This window comes from Rhodnius prolixus, unplaced genomic scaffold (genome assembly GCF_049639745.1).
Source record: "Rhodnius prolixus isolate KJV_2025 unplaced genomic scaffold, Rpr scaffold_10, whole genome shotgun sequence".
Classification (NCBI taxonomy): Eukaryota; Metazoa; Arthropoda; class Insecta; order Hemiptera; family Reduviidae; genus Rhodnius; species Rhodnius prolixus.
Genome location: NW_027411615.1, coordinates 11,969,346 through 11,991,865, shown reverse-complemented (window position 1 = coordinate 11,991,865; position 22,520 = coordinate 11,969,346). Strand labels below are relative to the sequence as shown.

Here is a 22,520-nt window from a genome sequence, read left to right as displayed (position 1 = left end):
GCCTATCATTTTTATATTCAACTTTCCTTTAAATCTCATCAGGAAAATTTGATGTTTCGCCATATTCTAGCGAAAAGGTTAAATGTTCCTTGGTACTTAGTACTTTTGGTGCGGCTGTTAATTGAAATTTTGTTCATGTCATGACATGTTTCTTTAAAAAAAAAACGAATGACCCAATGACCTTGATAAAATGGAATACTGTACGGTATATATTCTTATTTTTGGTCGATTCCTCACTCTTCGCACACTGCGTGAACGTCGTATAAATAATCAGTACAAATCAATGTACGAGGGTCGTTTGAAAAGTCCGTTCAAAAATAAAAACTACTTAATTTTTTGGGGTAAACCTTTTTTATTTTTCAACATAGTCTCCTTTTAGGCTTATACACTTAGTCCAACGCTGCTCTAGTTTGTTGATCCCTTCCGAATAATAGGATTTGTCCAAGTCTGAAAAATAGCCATTCGTTTCTGCAATCACCTCCTCGTTTGAATAAAATCTTATTCCCGCCAGCCATTTCTTCATATTGGGGAACAAATAGTAGTCCGAGGGAGCCAAGTCTGGAGAATAGGGGGGATGTGAAACGAGTTGGAACCCTATTTCCATTAATTTTGCGACCACAACTGCTGAGGTGTGAGCTGGTGCGTTGTCGTGATGGAAAAGGACTTTTTTGTGGGCCAATCGTGGGCGTTTTTCTTGCAGTTCGGTTTTCAAACGGTCCAATAACGATGAATAGTATGCACCTGTAATAGTTTTACCCTTTTCCAGATAGTCGATGAGGATTATTCCTTGCGAATCCCAAAAGACAGTCGCCATAATCTTTCCGGCCGAAGAAACGGTCTTCGCCTTTTTTGGCGCAGATTCCCCTTTGTTTAGATTGTTCTTTGGTCTCAGGAGTGTAGTGATGTATCCATGTTTCATCCACAGTGACGAAACGACGCTTAAAGTCCTGCGGATTCTTCTGAAACGGCTGCAAACCGTCCTGGCAACACTTCACACGATTTCGTTTTTGGTCAAGCGTGAGCAATCGCGGCACCCATCTTGCGGATAGCTTTGTCATGTCCAAATGTTGATGCAAAATATTATGTACCCGTTCATTCGAGATGCCCACAGCACTAGCAATCTCACGCACCTTCACTCTTCTGTCATCCATCACCATATCATGGATTTTATCAATGATTTCTGGAGTAGTAACCTCAACAGGGCGTCCAGAACGTTCAGCGTCACTTGTGCCCATATGGCCACTCCGAAAATTTTGAAACCACTTATAAACTGTTCTAATCGAAGGTGCAGAGTCACCATAATGTTTATCAAGCTTCTCTTTAGTCTCCTCAGGCGTTTTGCCTTTCATAAAGTAGTGTTTAATCAACACACGAAATTCTTTTTCGTCCATTTTTTGAAAATCACTCGACTTCCTCGATTCAAACGAATGCCAAACACAAAGAAATAGACCGATCTGGCTGAAACTTGGTGTGTGTTCTTCCAAGAGATGCTACTAACTAAACATAACCTCGATACGCGCCAGTAGTGCTATCTCTCTGACTTTGCACGGACTTTTCAAACGACCCTCGTAAAATGCAATATCAACGATGGGTTTATGTAAACATTTAATGAATGATAAAATACCGGCCTAAAGTTGCACCCAATTAATTTATGTTCAGTGTTTTTAAATATTTTATCGCCAGATTGTTAAATTAATTTGCTTAATAATTATACTAAATAAAGCATTTGATTAATATAAGTACCTGGGTTAGTCAAACGTTTCAGTTTGTGCATTCCCTGCGCCTTTAATCACTAAAATAAATATATTTTTTTTTCTTTTTACAAAAATTGAAGGACCTTTTTGCTGTTTTAACCAAGCTTTTTGGCTGTCATATAAAAAAAAGATGGGCCCGGTAGACCTTCACTTGTTTTTATCTTTTTCCACTGGTGCACCCATATATCTTCATCTGGCTCTGTTTTTGACGTGTTACCCTTGTCCATCTTATACCGTATTTCACTTCATCCTTCACTGAGCTTTCCTTATCTTCTACTTTACTCACAAATATTTACCATCATTTGTACATTTACTTCTTCCGTATACCTTTATTTAGAATATATATATATAAAAAAAAAAGATTATTACAGATTGGTTTTTTCCTTTCTTATAGCAGCACTAAAGTGTACGCAGATGTTTGCACTTCATCTTGTAAATTATAATAATTATTAGTTTCTGAGGAATCAAATAAGTTGACTCATTGCATATTATAGAAACATTAATTGAAGCAATAAGAGAAATTTATTATTCCTTACTTATTATGCTAATTATACCTGGAAAGAAAACATAGAAAGGTTAAACAAATTAAATTAAACTTAAACTAATTTACCTTGGAGATACAAAAGAAGGTACAGAATCAAATGGGTATAATATTTTTGGGACATAAAATTAAATTTCATGACTAATTATAAAAAATCTAATTTCTACGCTTCAACAATAACTAAAATAATGTTATCATTCGTATGTATTTACATATTTTTTTCTAGGCAATTTATTATTATTATTATTATTATTTATTAAACACTGTTTCGATACAATTCTGTATATAACAGTGGGATTGACCCATATTTACATTTCCAAACATGCCTATGAAAGTTCAAAATTATGGAACAAAATTAGAAATAACTAAAAACCATTCTCATAAACAAAAATTAAATTAACTTCCCTGTTAACAATAAAAAATAAAGTAAAAAGAAATAATAATTATATCTTAAAAAACTATAAATTATATATTTTTAAATAATTTTTATTTAGATTAGATAAAGTTCATTAATACTGTGGTTATCAATTAAATAGAAAATTTCTAAATTTTAATGAATGAATTGTAAATAAAAATAAATTGCCAGGCTTACTGTTTAAGAGTGATTTCATTGTGGTAACAAATAAAAAAGATGAATTTACATTTACCAACTCGGGCACAAAATGTGTTCTTTGTGAAGCAAAAAGGGGACATTTAACGTAAAAATGAAAACAGTCCATTAGTTCGTTATTCTTACAATACACACATTCCTCACAATGCTTTAAAATTAATGAGGTGCTCTGATCGGTAAATTTAGATATGTATTTCCCAGATAATCTAAACTGTGCAATAAAGCGTTTAAATAAAAATTTTAAATCAGAAGTTAAATAACTTTGAACATTGCAATCAGTTTCAAAAAAGTCTAAGTAATATAGATTGTAGTTATATGTAAACAATTGATTTAAGTCCGTGCTTCTTAGATAACACTGATAATTATTCAAAACAGAAGAAATATTATTTACTAATTCCTTGGATGTTTCCAGGTTTAAAATAGCAACCATTCCAATTTCATCAACCATATTAGCTAGTTGGGCAAACCAATTGTATTTGTCATTTATGGCTTTATTATTTAACTTGTTTTCGAAATATAAATCTCTTAATTTCAACAGACATATTTTGGGAAGTCTATGATCCTCCATTTCAATAACCTTTACTAACCATTTAAGAGTTAATTTAAGAATTTTTAACTTAATATGAACAAGACCAAATTCCAAACGAAGTAGAAAAAAAGGGACAGACCTATTATGGTGAAACAAACGTTTAAAAAACTGCAAGTGAATTCGCTCCAAGTCATTAGCATATCGTATACCCCATACTTGTACAGAATAAAGGATTGTTGACTGGACCAAAGTATTATTCAGCGTAATCACAGAATCCCAAGATGAGGATTTAGCCCTTCTTAACACTTCAATAACCGTACCTTGAGCTAAGCCAGCCTTAGAAGAGATGGAATTCAGATGCGAAGAAAATAGGCCTGTACGGTTAAATGAAACTCCCAAATAGGAAAAACTTGTCACCAAGTCTATTTTGGACCCCTCATAAAAGAAACTTCTATCCTGTTTGCCTTTGCCTTTGTGAAATTTCATGATCTTTGTTTTGGAAATATTACCGGTCAATTTATTACTGTTACAATAGGATGATAATAGATTCAGCTTGTTGGTCATATCCGTGTAAGAGTCCGCAAACAATATCAAATCATCAGCATAAAGCAAAATTAAAATGTCGCATGACCTAGTTATGGGGATACCAGAAACATTGTGCGATCTAAAAAAATGCTCAATGTCCGAGATAAACAAATTAAATAAAAAAGGGGAAAGAGACTCTCCCTGGAGAACACCCTCAGTAATGTTGATTTCCGAAGAGAATTGCCCATCACATTTTACCTTCATTTTTGCATTATCATAAATACCAATTAGTATTCTTAATATTCTACTGCTAACGCCAATATTAAACAATTTCACCCACAATAGCTGATGGCTAACACTGTCAAATGCCCTACTAAAATCAACAAACAATGCATAAAAAGGTCTTCGACTCTGTCTTAATCTCAGCTGAATGATACTATTTAAAATAAATAGATTGTCTAAGCAACCACGACCATTACGAAAACCTGACTGGCATTCTGGTATAATACTAGCTGAAGATGCCCAAACTGACAATCTATCAAGAAGCAATTGTGTAAAAATTTTTAGAATACAATTGGCAAGAGCAATGCTTCTATAATTGTTGGGAACCGCACGGTCACCCTTCTTAAACAGCATTGTAAATACCACCTTGGACCAATCCCCTGGAACGGACTCACAGTCAAAAACCTTATTATACAAGGTAACAAGGTACAACAGCCAGTTCACAGGCAGATTCTTAAAACATTCATAAGTTAAGCCATCAACTCCAGGGGACTTTCCATTACTTTTCCTGTGAATAGCATTAAGAACTTCAACTTCCGAAAATGGCTGATCCAAAATTGGATGCGAAACACCAAAGAACATACTGTTATTTACCACACGCTCAGGAAAATTAGAATTAAAAAACTGTTCCCACCCTTCAACAGTAATACACGAAGGAAAATAATGTTTACATCTTAAACTACTAACTACATTCCAAAATTCAGAAGTATTCTTTACATTGGAAAATTTTAACAAAATAGAATTATTATATTCTGAGCGCTTTCTCCTAATTAAATTCTTATACTTTCTTTTCTCATCTAGGAAAACACCTCTGTCATTTTCAGAGAAATTAGATTTTTTACAGATTTTTAAGCACAGTTTCAATTTTTTCCTCTGATCTCTACATTCTATATCATACCATACTTTTGTATTTCTGCTTCTATTACCAGACGAAGAATTCTTAACCATCCCCAAATTAGACGAAACATCTAAAATAGCTTCAACAAAATTATGATAAAGAGAATCAAGAGAATCATTTTGAAAATTAACAACAATTTTATTGGAATACATTAGTAATGCACTAAAATCCTCAGCAAGTGACTTATTGAATCTTATCATTGAGAAATTACTTGGATTAGAAATAGGGTTGGTTACTGATAAATTAAAATCATAATTATATATACATAGTTCCAATGGAAAATGGTCAGAGAGGGTTACAAAATTAGCAACTTTTAGGTCATCAATAACATCCAGATGATACATATCACACCAAATTAAATCGACCGTACTACAACCATTTTTAGATAAGTACGTATAGTTACCAACAACATCACTCTTCGTCCGGCCATTCAAAAGTAAAAAACCCAATTCTTCCAATATATCAACTAGTGATTTACCTCTTTTATTACACACTAAATCAAGATTATTTCTGTAACAATAAATATTAGTATCTTGTACTAATTCAAAACTACATTGATTGAGATCAGCCACTCTGCTATTAAAATCACCGCCTATGATAAAAGGAACTTGGCTAAATCTATTTTTTATACTATTTATAGTTGAAGAGAATAATTCAAAAACTTCATCCTCCGAGGTTGGCTTGAAATACACCAGACAAATAATAAATACAAATTTAGACTTACTTGTCATTTTAGCAATTATCCAATATTGAGATAACTCTAATAAAATAGAATCAAAAAACAAGTTGTTTACTAATAAAACAAGACAACCACTCGCCCTACCATGAGTGTAGGTTTTTACTGCGGGAGAAAAATAGTAAGTAAACTTGGAAAATTTAGCCAATTTCAAATTATTATCATCTACCAAAAACGTTTCACTCAAGCCAACGATGGCATAATCAAATAAAAAATCAATGTCCACCTTACTGTTAAAACCAGACACATTCCAAAACAAACACTTTATTTTAGGTACAGTAACACACTTAGAAGAGGCATGAGAAGTATTTATTTGGTCTTTCTGACTAAAAAATTAGCTATAGCCGGCTGAATAGGTTTGTTTTCCTTCCTTTTCCTTTTAGACCCCATAGACACAGAAGAGGTATCGGTATCATAAACTTCCTGGTCGTCATCATCTGTCGTATTTCCGGTGGCTGGATTCAGAAACAACAAATCCTCTCCACATCTTATCACTCTAGGCTGATCGTTTACATCCTTTTTTATCAATACCAAACCATTTCTATGCCAAACAGAATCCAACAGTCCCTGCTTCTTCAAATTTCTAGCCGATTGAAATAATTTGTAATTAAATGAAGAAAGTAATTCGTTGACGTAAATATGCCTATTGGAATCACCAGGGAAAAATTTTCTAGGCAATTTACAGACTTTTTCAACTAGAAATATTCATACTGACACTCTTTAAGCCGTTTGAGCCTACTTTTATTTCACATATTTCCACATATTTGGATGTTATCCCATATTTATACATATTTGATTAAAATAAATAAATATTTTCTACATATTTAATCAAAATATGTACATATTTTCATAATTGGGAGGTGGTTGACAGGAACTGTGAACCACAGACTGTAGGGCTGTGAATCACAGTGGTTAAAAAAGTGTTCTTAGAAGCACCAAGTCGCATTAAAATGCTAAAAGATCTCTATCCAGACTTGTGCCTTCCACCAGAACCAATATTGAAAAGATGGGGTACTTGGCTGGAAGCAGCTCAGTATTACTATGAAAACTACAATAAAATCAAGAATGTCCTTTCACATCTCGAAGACGAAGCAGTAGCGATAAATACAGCCAAGTCTTTATTCGAGAAACCTAATTTAAGGAACGACCTTGCATTCATTTCTGGCAATTGCGTATTTCTTGCACAAGCCATTACCCAACTTGAGTCCCAAAATGTTCGACTGACAGAAAACGTGTCCAACGTTAAAAAAGTCATCGAAAAGGTGGAAGGAATACCTGGGAGTAAGGGAGATCTGATCAGATCAAAACTGGTAGAAGTACTGAGCAAGAACAAAGGGTGGGAGACCATCTGCCAGATTTCTGATATTATCAGTGGAACAGAAGTCACCTCAGAACATCGTGTACCCTTTACAACCAACGAGATAACTTCTTTCAGCAAGGCACCTATAACATCTGTAGATGTTGAACGATCTTTTAGTCGTTACAAGTCCATCTTACGCCCAGATCGTCGTCACTTTACGTTCCAACATTTGAAATTTCATGTGGTTGCAAACAATTTCGAAGAGTGAAGTTTTCAAAATTGAAAATTAACACATCTTTTTATAAATAGTAAAAATGTTCTTTGTTGTATAAATCATTATAACTTGTAAAAACAAATTATTTTGTTCCTAATAAATTATTATAAATTGTAAAAATGTTCTTTTCTTGTATAAATAATTATAACTTGCCCCCCCCCAAAAAAAATCCATTTTCATAAAAAAAAAATGTCCATTTTACTTAAATATTCCAGAAAATATTTTAAGAAAATCACATATTTTCCACATAATTGACGAAAATAAATGCATATTTTAGTTAAATATTTGGCATTTTTGAATTCATAAAAATCCGTTCCTTAGTTATCACATTATGAACTATGATTGCAATAAGGCATGAAATTGAGATAAAATTGGAGCAAAATAGTTCTCATGAGGGACTGATTTCTGATTAGGCGAAAGATTGGTCATTTCACTATCATAAGATAATAGAACAGAATAGTTTATTTACAGAAAAAAAGACATTGATACATTTAACCATATTGCATAAACTACATACAGCATTGGTAACAAACAGTCTGCCAGAAGTTGACTATTATTGAAAATATAAATAAATAAACCGATAAATCAAAACAAAAAATGATAAAAAAATAAAAGCAAAAAATAAAGTCTTCTAAAAGTTACAGAGCTAAATAAAAGAATAGTAATAATAATAATAAAAGAATAATAACATAAAATACATAACTACAATATTAAAAATAAACGACCACGAGGATATTATAAGAATGTAGACAAAAAAAAAACCTACTAAGTAATAATGTAATGTAATTAGTAATAAAACTTAATTAATAATATAAATAACAATAAAAAAATCTAAATTAGTGATTAAGATAATTATTACAATAAATTATAAGTTAACCTGCAAGAGAGTATCAGTAATAATTGATATTGACAGTTTAATAAAAAAGCATTTCTTCCAAATACAATATTAATTCACTAGAAGTTAAATTCAGCGACCATTTCACTCCTGAACCTCCACGTCATCTTGGTATATAGAACTAGCCCTGGGCCTCATAAGATAAAGTTCCCTTATTGTGTTTCTAATTGCTGACCGTGCACATTTCAGTTGGCTCAAGGGTGTAAACTATATTTAAAAAAAATAATAATAATTTCATCTGTTATTTACTTGAGAGTATTTGTGTAAATATCTTTTTATTACTTTGAATGCAATATTTAATTGTACAATTAACAATCAGTTTGGATTGTAGCTTTTGATTTATACAATTTGATTGAGAAGCACTTCAAGAATTCTAGCACACTACTGTGACTGAGTCACCTGTATACCATTGTAAGAGAAACCAACGCCATCTATGACGGATACAAGAAACTATGTATCATTATTTGGCCCAGTGTCTTCCATTTCTTGAAAGCCAGTTATAGATATTTGGTACTGGCCAGATGTTAATTGAGGATCAGTTAAGTCAGTAATTGATATCACGTGGTTGTTTGTAGATTGGGATTAGAGCCTTTAGAAGTTGTTCCTTGCGTTTTCTCCGTCCCTAGCAGCAATAATAATAAGTTTAGAATAAGAAATAGGGTCGCCACTATCAGATATTTTTCACTGTCGGTTAATGGCCAACAGAAGAACCATTCCTCAAGGTTGGCAGAGATTAGAATATCTACGAGGAGCAATTTATTCACTGTTCATAACTATAACAAAAATTACTACTTTCAAGAAATGTGCATTTTCTTAGTAAAAAATAAGGTTAGTAAAAATAAAATATTTTCAGAGAACTGTACACCTCTATAAAATATTAACAAGTTTACTTAATGAAGTAAAGATTTTATAAATTCTAATCTACTACAGACAAAATTTATGTAATAACTTAATTAAGAGTTCGCGATGTAATTCTTAGTTTTCTCATTTCTTAGAAAGTTCTCTCTCTTTCTCTGTACTAGTTTCATCTTGTAAAGAAAATTCAATTCATATCAAATCAGATTTCCCTTTGATATAATCTTCATCATCATGCTGTAAGAAAATGGAAAACTAACAACAGAGAGAAAGACTTATCTTCCATCAATTATTTATAAAATTTAGTATCATTCATGTTTTTTACAAATTTCATATTTGCAGTAAATGTTTTTTTTGAAAGAAAACTGGAGTTTTCTTATATTTATGTGAACCAAGAATGTCCTCCACCAATTTATCCTTCCTTATTAAAATTTCCAATTCCTCCTAAATCCAACTAAATCAAGCGAATGGGCAAAAGGGTGGCCCCCCAAACTACCAACAGAATGAACCATGCCTTCCTTTCGCGTTCCATAAGTAAAATATCTCTTTAACTTAAGATGACGCGTTAATTCCTTATGATTAACTAGTTTTAGTAAGTAATTAATTTTTTATTTCAAAGAAGCGAATTAACTTTAAAAAATAATTACAGTAAAACAATGTCCCCTAAGTAAGTAAGTCGAATCAGTTTAAATGTTACAATAAATTCATCATTTTAGTTGGTTACTAATTATAGGGCTGCATCCAAGCCATTAGTTTGTTAAATTAATGGCTTATGCGCGTGATAATTTCGTAATAAACAGCTCTACCTGGTGTGAGCGTCAGCGTTACCCAGTGACGGTGTTAGGGAGTATAATGGAGGCTCGTTGGCCCACATCTAGCATGTAGTAATAGTTGTAATACAGAGCTAGGTTGCCCGTTTATTATCAACATTACACGCTATAAGTAATTGATTGGCAATCTCTACTAACATCCATTATTATTTATTTATATTAATCATTATAACTTGTATTTATTAAATATGGTCGTTAATAAGAGTTTTTGTCTTATCACAATACATATATCAATATTCTTTTGTCATCATAATATGTAATCGTGCAGATTTTAAATTGTGTGTTTGAACCCAAAATACGTGTTCTAAGATTCTCTGACCAAGTAAAAGTTTGTTTTTAAGAAGTCCAAATCGATCTACTATTTAACTGAATCAAAAATTGCAGGACTTGATTACTTTAAATATCTTTGGCCAAGGTATGTTGCCCGTGTGAACTTAATGTAACTTCATCCAAACTTCTATTTGTTTCGATCTAAGGTACACTTCCTTTCTGCAATTAATTGCTTTACCGAAATTTATTTAATTAGGAACTCCAAAAAAAAAAAATGGAATCAGAGAGGAATCCAACAGCTGGCTGAAAGATGGCTACCAAGAATGAATCATATGACGATTTATTTTATTTAAGACCATTCATTTTTGTTTATACAAACATATGTAATTTATGGCAGTTTTTGTTTCATTTTTTGAAGTTTAAAATGTTTAAAATAATACAAAAGATAAAAGAACAATAGGTGATTATAGATGTACATATGAAATAGAAGGAAAATGGTTACTGTTCTTTCCTAGAAAAAGCAAACTAAAAAAATAAATGATCACCTGTTTCTCTATTATTTACTTTTGGCTAAAAATACATTTAAACTCCATTTTTTTTTTTTTTTTTTAACCCTTAAAGGGCTCCAAATCGTATACATTTTCATTAAAAACTCGATAGGAATAGTGTTGTCTCTAACTAGCAGCTGCATCAGATTTATTTTTTTCATTCTGTGTAAAAACAGAGAAAATTATTTAGGTATGTAAAAGTCAAATTAGGCGAAGGGATTTTGGAAAGAATTATTCTAGAAACAAAATCTAACTCATAAAGCACCTTGTTAAAAAGATATTGTTTCAGTAAAATTATACATTTCTATCTGGTAAACTTTTCATTACTAAATGTAATGAATGAAAAATATATTTAATTTCTCAATTAAACGTTATTGAAAGTGTGTTTAATAAAAACTTTTTTCTTCTTTAGTTCGAGGTTTTACCTTTATTTATTTAAATATATTTGAATTTAAGTTATAAAAGCCAAACTACATATTTCTTTTTTATATTAGGTAGTCTGTCATTATATTAGGAAATTTATGCTAGATTCATGTACGATCTCGTTCACTTATTTGTGTTTTAAATATCAAAAATTAATAATATTCCAAAGGAGTGAAACTATGACTTGAAATGTTTTCAGTTTGAAGTACAAACTAAAATTTACTTTCTAAATTTCTAGTGAAAATGGAGATGTTTATTAAAACAATTTCCGATTTGAATGCAACATGTACTGGTATTTATCTTATAAAATGTAAGAGTAACCTCTAGAGTGATAGAAAAATTATATAATATTGTTTGTATTTCTCATTCCATGCAAATCAGATGGACTATTATTTATCTAGAACTTTTTGCCTCACTTTACTTTTGCCCTATTGTTTTTTATAAAAATTGACGAGGCAAATAAAAATGTTTTTTCTTTCTCAAATGAAATAATAATTATTCATTTTTAATGTAACAGAATAATTTGTATTTAAGTATTACTTTTTTTTTAATTTCAGGTACCAGAGATAGCCAGATCAATACCGTTAACCAAATTATTTTCTTTGAGGCAGCAGACTCAAATTTTATGGGATAAATATTTCTCATCTATAGAGAAGATTGTGTTCACAACTTTAGAGGTATTTTTTATTACTTTTATAATTTCATTGTTAATATTTAGATTGTTTTTAATTGCTCACCCAATTTGCCGTATAATTTTGGAAAGATGAAACATTGCTGCGAAATTCGTTTGATCAGCATTTTGGAACTATAATACGTGACTGTGTAAAACTACTTATTTATAAGTTGGAGCTATAATATAAAAATGGGGCAATCGATAACCCCACAATAGTGATAATATTTTATTTGTAGTAACGATTTTTATTAATTGAATTTAAATAAATTTCTTATAATGACTATTATGTGTTTTAGATAATTCGAGAACGACTGCCAGATCAAGCAGTTCGAGATGGTAGAATGTGGAATACAGCTCCTGGAGCTTTAGTCAGTCTGCCTCAGTACAGTGGAACTTACCCTTGGGATCCCATAAATAAAAAAGAGACCATGTTTACTGCTGTGGTTTATTCTCAGTTAGGAGCACCTTTAACACAGACTTCTCCTTTATATAGGATAGTCAAAGCATTAACCAAAAGTGCTCATGCTGCTATGGTAAATAATATATATATGTATATTTATTTTTTTAACAACCTCTAAATCAGCTAACAGATTTGAAATCTGTGACAGTTATAGTTCTTTAAGACCAATAGTAACATGAACAATTATTTTATTGTTAAAAAAAAAAAATTGAAGTTCATCCCTGTGAAATCTTTCTTTCTGATGAAGTAAAAGTCTAGAATTCGAGACCTAATTGTAGTTGTCTCATAGTTTTAACTGAATGACCAGTTCTCTACATCTAGCTGACGATATTATGAAAATCTAGAAACTGGTCAGAAATAAGGAAAACAAGCATGCCGTGAAGGACAAAAATTATCTTCCAGCCTGGTGGACCAGCCACATATTTTTAATCATTTATATTCTTTTTTAGGGCCAAAATGTTGTTAAAAATCTCTAAAGATTTAATCTAGAACGCTTCTACTTCATTTCCTTAAATTCAGATCCTCAAAAAAATCATGAAGCCTGTGAAAGTAGTTAGACTTTGTTGGTGGGCATATCTCATGATGCTTGTTGTCTAATTCATTCATTTTGTAACAGATTGGAAAACAATACTGACTTAAAAAGTTAGCCTCTTCGAGAATTTATAGTTCCGCTTGCTTGACCTTTTAAGATGTAACAACGAATGGTTTTTAATCTTATAATCTTAAGTTTCATTTTCGTCCAATATAAATGTATAAAGACTGTAGAAGTAGGCCTGACAACTTGCTTTGGACTAGCAATGCAATCTATTTATCTAACCCATCTATCTATCTATTTATTTGCAATTTATCAATTTGGCCTACAGATAAGTAATAAAATTGTTTAAATATTCAACGTAAATTGACTTTGTTTATACAAACATAACTTGCATTCAGGATGCAAATTTAACCCTTGAATACATATAATTTAAATGTGGATAATTCTGTTTAAATAATATAATATAATGTATACAGTACTATATATTTATACTAATATGGAATATTAATTAATTATTAACAAGGCATTGTTTGTTTGTAAGGTATTAGTGATATGGGCAAATGAGAAAAGCCCGCCGAGTAGAGTTCGATGGCCAGTGATGTCAATTCCACTGCATATTATCCATCAGCCTGGTATTTCACAAAGATTTTCACCACATCCACTCATCCAAACAGAAGCAATATTGTCATTAGATGAGGATACATTATTAACCACAGATGAAATTGATTTTGCATTTCATGTATGGACCAATTTTCCGGACAGAATTGTTGGTTATCCAGCCAGATCACACTATTGGGATGATGCTAAAGTACAGTATTATTTATTGTTTTTAATTAGCTTAATATTATCTGTTTGGGCTTTAAAAGACGTCTTTGGGTTTTTAATAACATCATTCTTCATGCAGTTTCTGTATAAATTACAGAAAACCCCTTTGGTTAACCTTTATTTCATAATTTCAATTTAAAAAAAGAATTTGGCCTATTCTCTAATTAAGTTGCTAATAGACAACTGAATCATCCTGTAAGGTTAAAGAAATTAACTGTATTGTCTGATGAAGTCTGAATACTTCATCAATGAACTCACCTTGGATTGAATTAAAAATTCAGTTTTTAAGCATCTGTTTTACTTATATTTTCCAATCGTGACTTTGAATTAGAGAACTTATATAATTAGGGTCTTACATAAACTTTACTTTTAGTGTCGTCTAATTTATATGAAAAGAAAAATTAAAGGTTGCTTTGTTTTTTATTTTAATTAGTTTTGATGATCTTTTAAAAACCAGTAAATTATCTTCTTGCAATCTTGAACTAATTAGATTTTTATTTTTGCAGGGAACATGGGGCTACACATCAAAATGGACCAACGATTATTCAATAGTTCTTACTGGTGCAGCGCTTTACCACCGTTATTTTAATTATCTGTACACAGAATGGTTAAGTCCACTATTACTGAAGACCGTAGATCAATCACATAATTGTGAAGATATTTTAATGAATTTTTTAGTTAGTCATGTTACTAGAAGACCACCGATTAAAGTTACACAAAGAAAACAATACAAGGAATCACCACCAGCAACTGGCGTGGCTAGGTAACCTACATATTTATTGTCACTTTCATTTACTGTTCGTTTTGTGAGTGAAATTGTTTGTTATTGTTGAGAATACTTTTGAATCAAATTCTTTTGTTAGATAAAATTATGAGCCTAATGTGGGCTATAAGATTTTTTTTTTAATTTAAAAAGCATCAAGATCTCAGCAATGTTTAAGGGACTCTTAAGAAAAGAAAATCTAAGTGTTGGGCAGGTATTTGGAAACTCTAAGTTGCATCTAGGCTACTTAGCTACTACTAAGCTAACTCTTCATAAAAAATTATGTTTTGGGCAGTATATTTATCCATCGACCTGGATCAATATTTAAGAAGTGAATGTGTGGAAAAAAAATATTGAATAGTACTGAAATTTGTTGTACTAACGACAAGTAATCTTCTTTAACAACAGTTATATTGTCCGAAACACCTTAGAATTTTCGTGCATTCAATTTTGCAATTTTTGTGATAAATTTGGTATATTGGGTACCTGAGCAGATCTCGGATAATACCATTCAAACTGCAGCATCTGTTCCAGGTTTTCTTTTCTAAGAAATCATAGAATGTGGTGTAGAGGATTAAATAATGGTTCAGTTGGTACCTTTAATAATAATGATTGGTACAGATTGTCCAATGCTGATTTCTCAATTTTAGCACCACTAGATCTTTGCTAAGTGTATAGTATTGCTAGAATAGCAATATATGTAGTATTCTTTATACCAGTAACTAACCAGATTTCTGAACCTTCTCCAAAAGACAGCATCGAAAAGACTGGGGATTGGAGATTATTGGAAGGTTTTTTTACTGTCCTCAAAACTTCCAAAACGTATTCCATATTTTGCTGCTTTCTATACTTCCTTATTGTATATAATAAGCAACTGTGTGAAGCTATACCAATGACCAGTGCGTTATGATCTATTAAAGAAGTGCAAGTTTCAGTTTTTGACCAATTTTTGGTCTGTTGTGGAACATAATTGCACATACTTAGTACTGACAGATTGATTAGATTGATTGTACCTTCTATAAGGGAAGGTACGCAGGCAGGTACTATCAATAATGTTGAATAGAAAATGTTTGCTATAAAATATAAAAGTGCACTAACATATGCAACTACCTAGTTCCAAGTAACTGCTATTTTTATTCAAAATGGATCTAAATAGACGCCATCCTTAACATGAACTAGGTTTTTGTTGCCCGAAATTAGTTGTACTGACAGGTGGCTTCTTTTCCCATTTAGTCTATAATCCCCAGAAAAGTTAATCGACAAATGTGTTAGATATACCATTTAAAATTTAGAGCCCATTTCCATCGGATGTTTAATGTTGATTAATCAAAGTTGAATCTGCCTAATTTTAAAAAAGAAAATAATGCATATTTTTCCAGGCGGAATTTTCAACCAACAACCAAGTTAAGAGTCGTTGAAGGAGGTGGCTAACTTTACTATTTCCCATATTAAGCATTAAATAAAATCCAAGTGGAACAAGTCCAAATATTGAACCCATTACCACATACTACATCTTATCTTAGTGGGAATAATAATTCTGTGTCCGAACTTGTATAGTACATCCAAGATTTTCCAGCTCTAGTTGAACTTCCTGAATCGTAAAATTGGTAGCGTCTCTCCTAAATATGACTAGATTTGAGTAGAGAACATTTTCAATTCTAATTTCCCCAGAAATGTAATGGATTCATGCCATTTTAGAAATGATAGTTTCCACTCATGAACTCTGATGCCAATATATCATCGCAGCAAGTTTCGAAGTAACAGTTGCTATTGTAAGACATGGTATAGCTTCCCTCAATTCTTTAAGATCGTATTAGATGCTACTATTGCAGCATCAATATTCTATGAGATCTGTAACTATTTGTTTTGAAAGAGAAACATAGTCCCTTTCTTTCAGAAAAATCTCATATTTTCTTCAACATGACTTGCGGACTCTGAGAACTGAGGGAGTTTTCTCCTCTTGAACCTTCTGTTAGTCTCAAAGCCTGCCTGTACCCAATCTTACAGACAGCAGATTGCACCGCTTTCGCAGAGAGGGCAATATTCTTATTTCAATGTTCTCTCTTTATGGCTAGATAGTCAATAGTTTCACTCCTAATCACTTCTCTTTTTTTGCAGCTATAAATTTTCTAATAATAAATAAAATTATTTTGTAATTTCAGATCGCCTTGGAATGATCCAGATCATTTTATACAGCGCCAAACTTGTTTAAATACATTCGCCGCTGTATTTGGCTATATGCCGTTATTACGTAGCAATACAAGATTGGATCCAGTCTTATTTAAAGATCCAGTTTCAAATCTAAGAAAGAAGTATCGTCAGATTGAGTTAGTTGGAAGCTAGTACATGGCTCAATTAATACCATATCCACTGCCATGGCTAAGCATTCGTCATCCTACTTTCTTCATATATCAGCAACTCATTTAAAAGTCCTAAGAAAAAACTGATTAACTAAGGTTGGACTTAACTGTGCTGTTTTGGCTTTCTTGTGTCTAAAAATAGCAAAAAGCGTTTGAAAAAAATTAGTAATATTAAACAACTCTTTTATTTTTTATGGACAATATGTTTTAACATCTACAACATAATATTTAGATTTTTTCTTTGAACATAAATTTAACTAAAATCATCCTCATATACAACATATCACTTGTACTTTTTAAATCCACATCCGCAAGTTGTTTATGGTCATCATGAGTCATCTCAAAACTGTGTTAAGCTGTTATTTCATTGATCATAAGGCAAGCAGATGCAGAACTACATGTACCGAATTGTAGTCTTGAAAATTTCTTCTCTAAGAATAAAGTAAGATTGGTATAACAAGGCACTTTTAATTTATTTGACCTAGTTTCTGTTAAAATTCTATTGAGTGAATTCTAAAACCTCAGTGAACTAAAACCTCTTCACTGCTGTAAAAAAGTGAAAATAAAATTCTGTAACATCAACCAAAGTATTTCAGGAGATAGGAAAACCCGTTCAGAGTTATTAAAAAAAAATAATGCACGCTTTGAAGAAACATTTTTCTAAATTCACTTTTCCTAAATTGTTCAAATATCAGTAACTACGCTAACACAGTCTGACCTGGGCATGACTATCGACTTGATCCACCAAGATGCCCATCTTTGGGTACAAATTTGCTATATTTGCTTCTTTGGATTTTGTATTTGTAGTATCTTTCAAGCTTCAATTATTCTAGACTTTTGACTTCCAGGTGCCGAAATAAATTTACTGTTTTTTTTTTTTTGGGGGGGGGGCTATAATTCATTATTTCAATCAGTAAAAATAAATAATTCTACTTAGTTTTTAGTCACATCTTGCTCTAGTCGTTCGGCTTCTTAAAAAGCTATTTCACGCGGATTTCAATTATTTCGAGTCCTCTTCTAGTCATTTAAGGTTTAAACAGTCATAAATATTTAACAGTACCCACTAATAATCGGCGTGCACTGGAAAATGAGGTAGTCACGAAACTCAAAAATAGTTATCGATATTTCTTTGCTTTCTATAATCCCAAAATTCTGTTTTGGTTTCTAGAAGCTGATTGAATGAGGTAATCTAAGTAAAAGTTTTATTTTTCAAGTCTTATTTCCATGTTATTGCCACATCTGTTCAGCCCTCTTTTATTTCTTTATCTTCTCCTTTAGCTTCTCGGTGAGTCCAACCTTGGTGTAAGTCTTCATACTTTTCTTTAAATTATTTTCTTTTTATTATTTTTATTAAAAATAAAAATATTTTTTGTAGCGAGATAAAACACGGATGAATCATAAGATGTAATTATTAAAATACCTTGTAATACGCTTTGTTATTAGGAACCCTTTTTATTGTTGTTGCAATTGATATTTTTTATAAGTTACTTTTATACATAAAAATAAGTTATATATGTAATAATAGTTTGTAAATAAATCGACAAGAACTATCCTTAATATATTTATTGAATACTTATAGTAAATATTATATTATGTAAATAATATTGGACATAATGATTTCTATAATGTATCTTGTCATTGACAAAAAATGTAGTTTGAAAATTCAATCCAGTTAGATTGCTAAGAGTGGAATACATTTTAAAATTTATTAAAAGTAAGCATTCCAATATTGTTGTAGAACGAGATATCTCAAATTTTTTTTTTTAACTTAGTTCCAAGTTTTAACATTAAAATAACAAATAGAATTTCCAGGGGAAATATTATTTTTTGAATGTTATTCCCTGTGTACATAACAAAGTTACAAGAAAAACTATTTAACCATTTTAGTCTTCTGTTTTTACTTATTAGTACTTTCTTTATGTTCACACCTTTTGTGTTTTAATCAACGTTTTGATTCCAATCATATATTTACAAATAACAGCCGTCCAAAGTAAGAGAATTAACTTACGTATTTCTTCATCAGTTGAACAAAAAAATGAAATGAATTGATTGGAAATGAGTGCTCTTTAATATCATATTGTTTGGAATGTAGTCATCAAATTGATATGCAGTCTTCATTGGGATATTAGTTTTTCCTAAATCCTTTGATGTAAGTTCAGTCCCAATTGAAATTTATAATTTCTTTTGGTCTATTAATTACCTATTAACATGCCTTTTTTGTTTACAAAATTATAGAATGATAATTTAAAAACTTATATTTAGAAGGCAAAAATCAATCTCTTACAACTGAAACGGAGTTTGCAGTGTAGCTTTTAATATTTTTCGGTAAGTTTAATTTCAATAATTACGATCTTCATACATGTAAATTTTTAAAAAAGGAAGGTTTTTTAAACATTTATATACATATACACCCCTCACTTTTTTTTTTTTTGGTAAGTAATGGTTATTTCCAAGGGAAAAATTATAAATAAATGACCCTAGTTCTCGTAACTAAAGTACTTCCATTACAATAATGTTGGTGTTGACCATTTCTAGCGAAATTTCTATCCTCACTAATCTTACAGCATATTTATGCCATTTTACGGAATGCCTTAAAATGAGTAGGACGTCAGTCACTAGGAAGGGGCCTCTAAGTCAGCTTTTATAAGCATTGCGCTATTGTTATACATTGTGCTTTATCATCAACAAGATGATGTTATAATAGGGTACGTAAGGGTCTCCTCGATTGCCTACATTCTATTAGGTACTAAATGGTCTTTTATCTTTCCCTTGGGCTGTTGTCCAAAATAAAAATTGCGACCTTTACAATCTTAAAACTGGAAAAGATACAATCTGTACTTTTTTTGGTTAAGCGCTTCCATCTCATACCAATTTGAGGGCGGTTGCCTTGCCATATTACTCCTTTCCCTTTGGCTTCCCACAGAGGAGTCTTCTTCAGATTAGTGTTTCCTCAATTAATCTTTCCTAATATCCGAGCCACAATGTCTGCCACAACTAATAAGTTTACTTAAGGATTTAATTTGTATCATTATTGATTGCTCCGAGATATTTGAATTAGATTGCAGAAATTTATTACTTTACATCTTCACGCTTGATTTTTCTGATTTCTTGAATATTGATTCTTTTCATAATTTACCAATCCAAGAGATCTGGCAGCACCCTCGAATTCTAGTAATTCTGGAGATCATCTGGTCCGAGCAATAATTAAAACGTAATCGCACGCTGGATTAAACAACAATTTAAGTCAGCTGGTGTGGTGAGAAACGCTAACGTAAGTGAAGTCGAAATCTCTACACCAAACTGATCAGTCTACATCTGACGAAGGCTGAAAGACCAAACCCGGTTAAGCATAAAATAAAAGATCCGTGATACCACGGATAAAATCAAAGATGGTAATTTAATCGATTAAAATTTTCTTTCCTATTTTTTATTTTTAGCAATCAATAGGTACCATGTTTTTGTATATTTCTGAGTTTTACTCAAATACGCAGTTAAATTTTTTTAAAAGTTGGGAGTTATGAAAGTGATAACTGAGGACAATCATAAGCTCTTTATGGTTGTCAGTCACCGTCAATAAAATTAGGTACCTTTTTAATTGACCACTCAATATATTATCAAAGAGCATTCACTTTATTTTGATCACATTATTACTTTGTTTTCGAAATTTTTGGGGGCCATATTTTTTAAGATTATTCACTCACCCACAAAATAAAAATTATAAATTGTTAAAAAGTTAATGGTAATAATAATGAAAAAGTTATAAATTTCTTATTTAACTAAAAAAACAATAACAAATATTAGTAATTTAATGTTTTGAAGATAAATTAATTTATGTCATAAAAAAAATTCAAACTTTAAGAGTAGAATTTTACATATCATACTGTTTCGAATATTTCAATAACACAAATAATTTCAGTTTTAGAAGATCGATTTCTTGAAAACATACTGATCGCAAAAAAAAAAATGCACGTATTTATTCAGAAATAAAAAGAACATTTAGAACTGTTAAAAATAATCCAAACATTTGATAAAATTATATTTTAATATAATTAAGGAAATCTGGGAATTTTATATTGTTTTGTACTCCCTAAATGTGTAAATATTATCTCAAATGAAATTAAAAGATATATATAATAAAATTGGTATAAAATTTAAAAACTCAAGAATTTATAACAATTATTTGTTACAGCCATATTCATAGATCTAAACGTAAAATAAATTTTTTAGTAACTTAAACAAAAATTCGTTGTGTCATATTTACGTAGTTCTTTTTCTTTGTGTTTTATTTTATTAGATTGATTTTTTTGTTTTTGTACATGTAAATATATGAAAAAATGTAGAGTTTTTATTTTTAAAATTGAAATTGATTGGGTTGATAGCTATAAATGGTATTTTTGGGTGCTGCATGGGTAAAAATTCTTTGGAACAGAGGGAACTTCTTGAACTTTTTACAGTTCAGTTCGGGTATTTACGCCAGTGGTACGTTCAACTTGAGTTCGCTTCAGTCAGGCCGCTTTATTCGGCTCGATGTTGGAAATAATCTGTGCTAATGTGATCCCAAGCTAATTTCCGTGCAAGCACTTTTTAAATATAGCATTTAAAAAAAAGTATATAAATTATATGCGATGGGAAATAAATTAAACTAGATTTTAATTAACAAAAAAAAATAGTTATATTTATTACATAATAAAGCATTTCTTTGGAATTGACTTATATTTGCAGGCAGTAGGGTAATTTTTGAGCGCTTAAAACCCCTAATGAAATAGAAATGAGTTGAATCATTGAATCTGACTAAATTATATTACAGAAATAATCTTTTCTGTTGTTTGCTTTGGCAAAAATTAGTCGGACTCTCGCGCTGTAGGTAGTTACCGGACTGATGTTGGCTATAATTTGTTTTTTCTTTTTTTTTTGTGACGAAACTTTATTCAATTTAAATGTTTATTTAATAGCAGTGGTCTTTTAACTTTAAAAGAACAGAAGTTAAATCCAAATATCTCGTAACAAAAATAACATGTAAATTATTAAGTTTATTTCCTGGTTTGATGGGTATTTAAGTTATGTAATCCTGAACATAAAGTACGAGGGGGTACCCAAAAAAAACCGGAATTATTTTTTAAAAGCTATTTATTTACAAATTTTTTACAGAACAACCTTATCCCCTTCAAAATACTCTCCATTACAACTAATACATTTGTCCCACCGGTGCTTCCACTGTTCGAAACATTTTTTGTAGTCATCTTTAGAAATGGCTGACAGCTCCTTCTTCGTTTTTTTCTTGACCTCTTCAATGTTGTCAAATCGGTGACCTTTCATGCCCTTTTTCATGCGTGGAAATAAGAAAAAGTCGCACGGAGCCAGGTCAGGCGAGTAAGGTGCGTGGGGCAGCGGAACCATGCCATTTTTAGCCAAAAACTGTGTAACAGAGATGGCTGTGTGTGCAGGTGCATTGTCGTGGTGGAAGAACCAGTCTCCTGTTTGCCACAAATCGGGTCTTTTTTGGCGAACACTATTGCGCAATCTTTTCAAAACTTCCAAATACAAGGTTTGATTGACGGTCTGACCTGGGGGGACAAACTCTGAATGGACTACGCCTTTGGCATCAAAAAAGCAAATCAGCATTGTTTTGATGTT

At 31.2% G+C, this 22,520-nt stretch overlaps 1 protein-coding gene across 1 annotated transcript in view; it reads left to right on the top strand.

Annotated features, from left to right (window-relative positions):
- The window catches only part of ttv (exostosin glycosyltransferase 1 ttv), a 629,091-nt gene extending 608,606 nt beyond the window's left edge, over positions 1-20,485 (top strand). The window contains exons 4-8 of the mRNA XM_074133964.1: positions 11,828-11,947; positions 12,240-12,476; positions 13,480-13,746; positions 14,270-14,526; positions 16,689-20,485. Coding sequence (XP_073990065.1) covers positions 11,828-11,947; positions 12,240-12,476; positions 13,480-13,746; positions 14,270-14,526; positions 16,689-16,869 — 1,062 coding nt within the window. The 3' untranslated portion in view covers positions 16,870-20,485. The remainder of the gene's footprint in view (positions 1-11,827; positions 11,948-12,239; positions 12,477-13,479; positions 13,747-14,269; positions 14,527-16,688) is intronic.
- Positions 20,486-22,520: the final 2,035 nt, after the last annotated feature.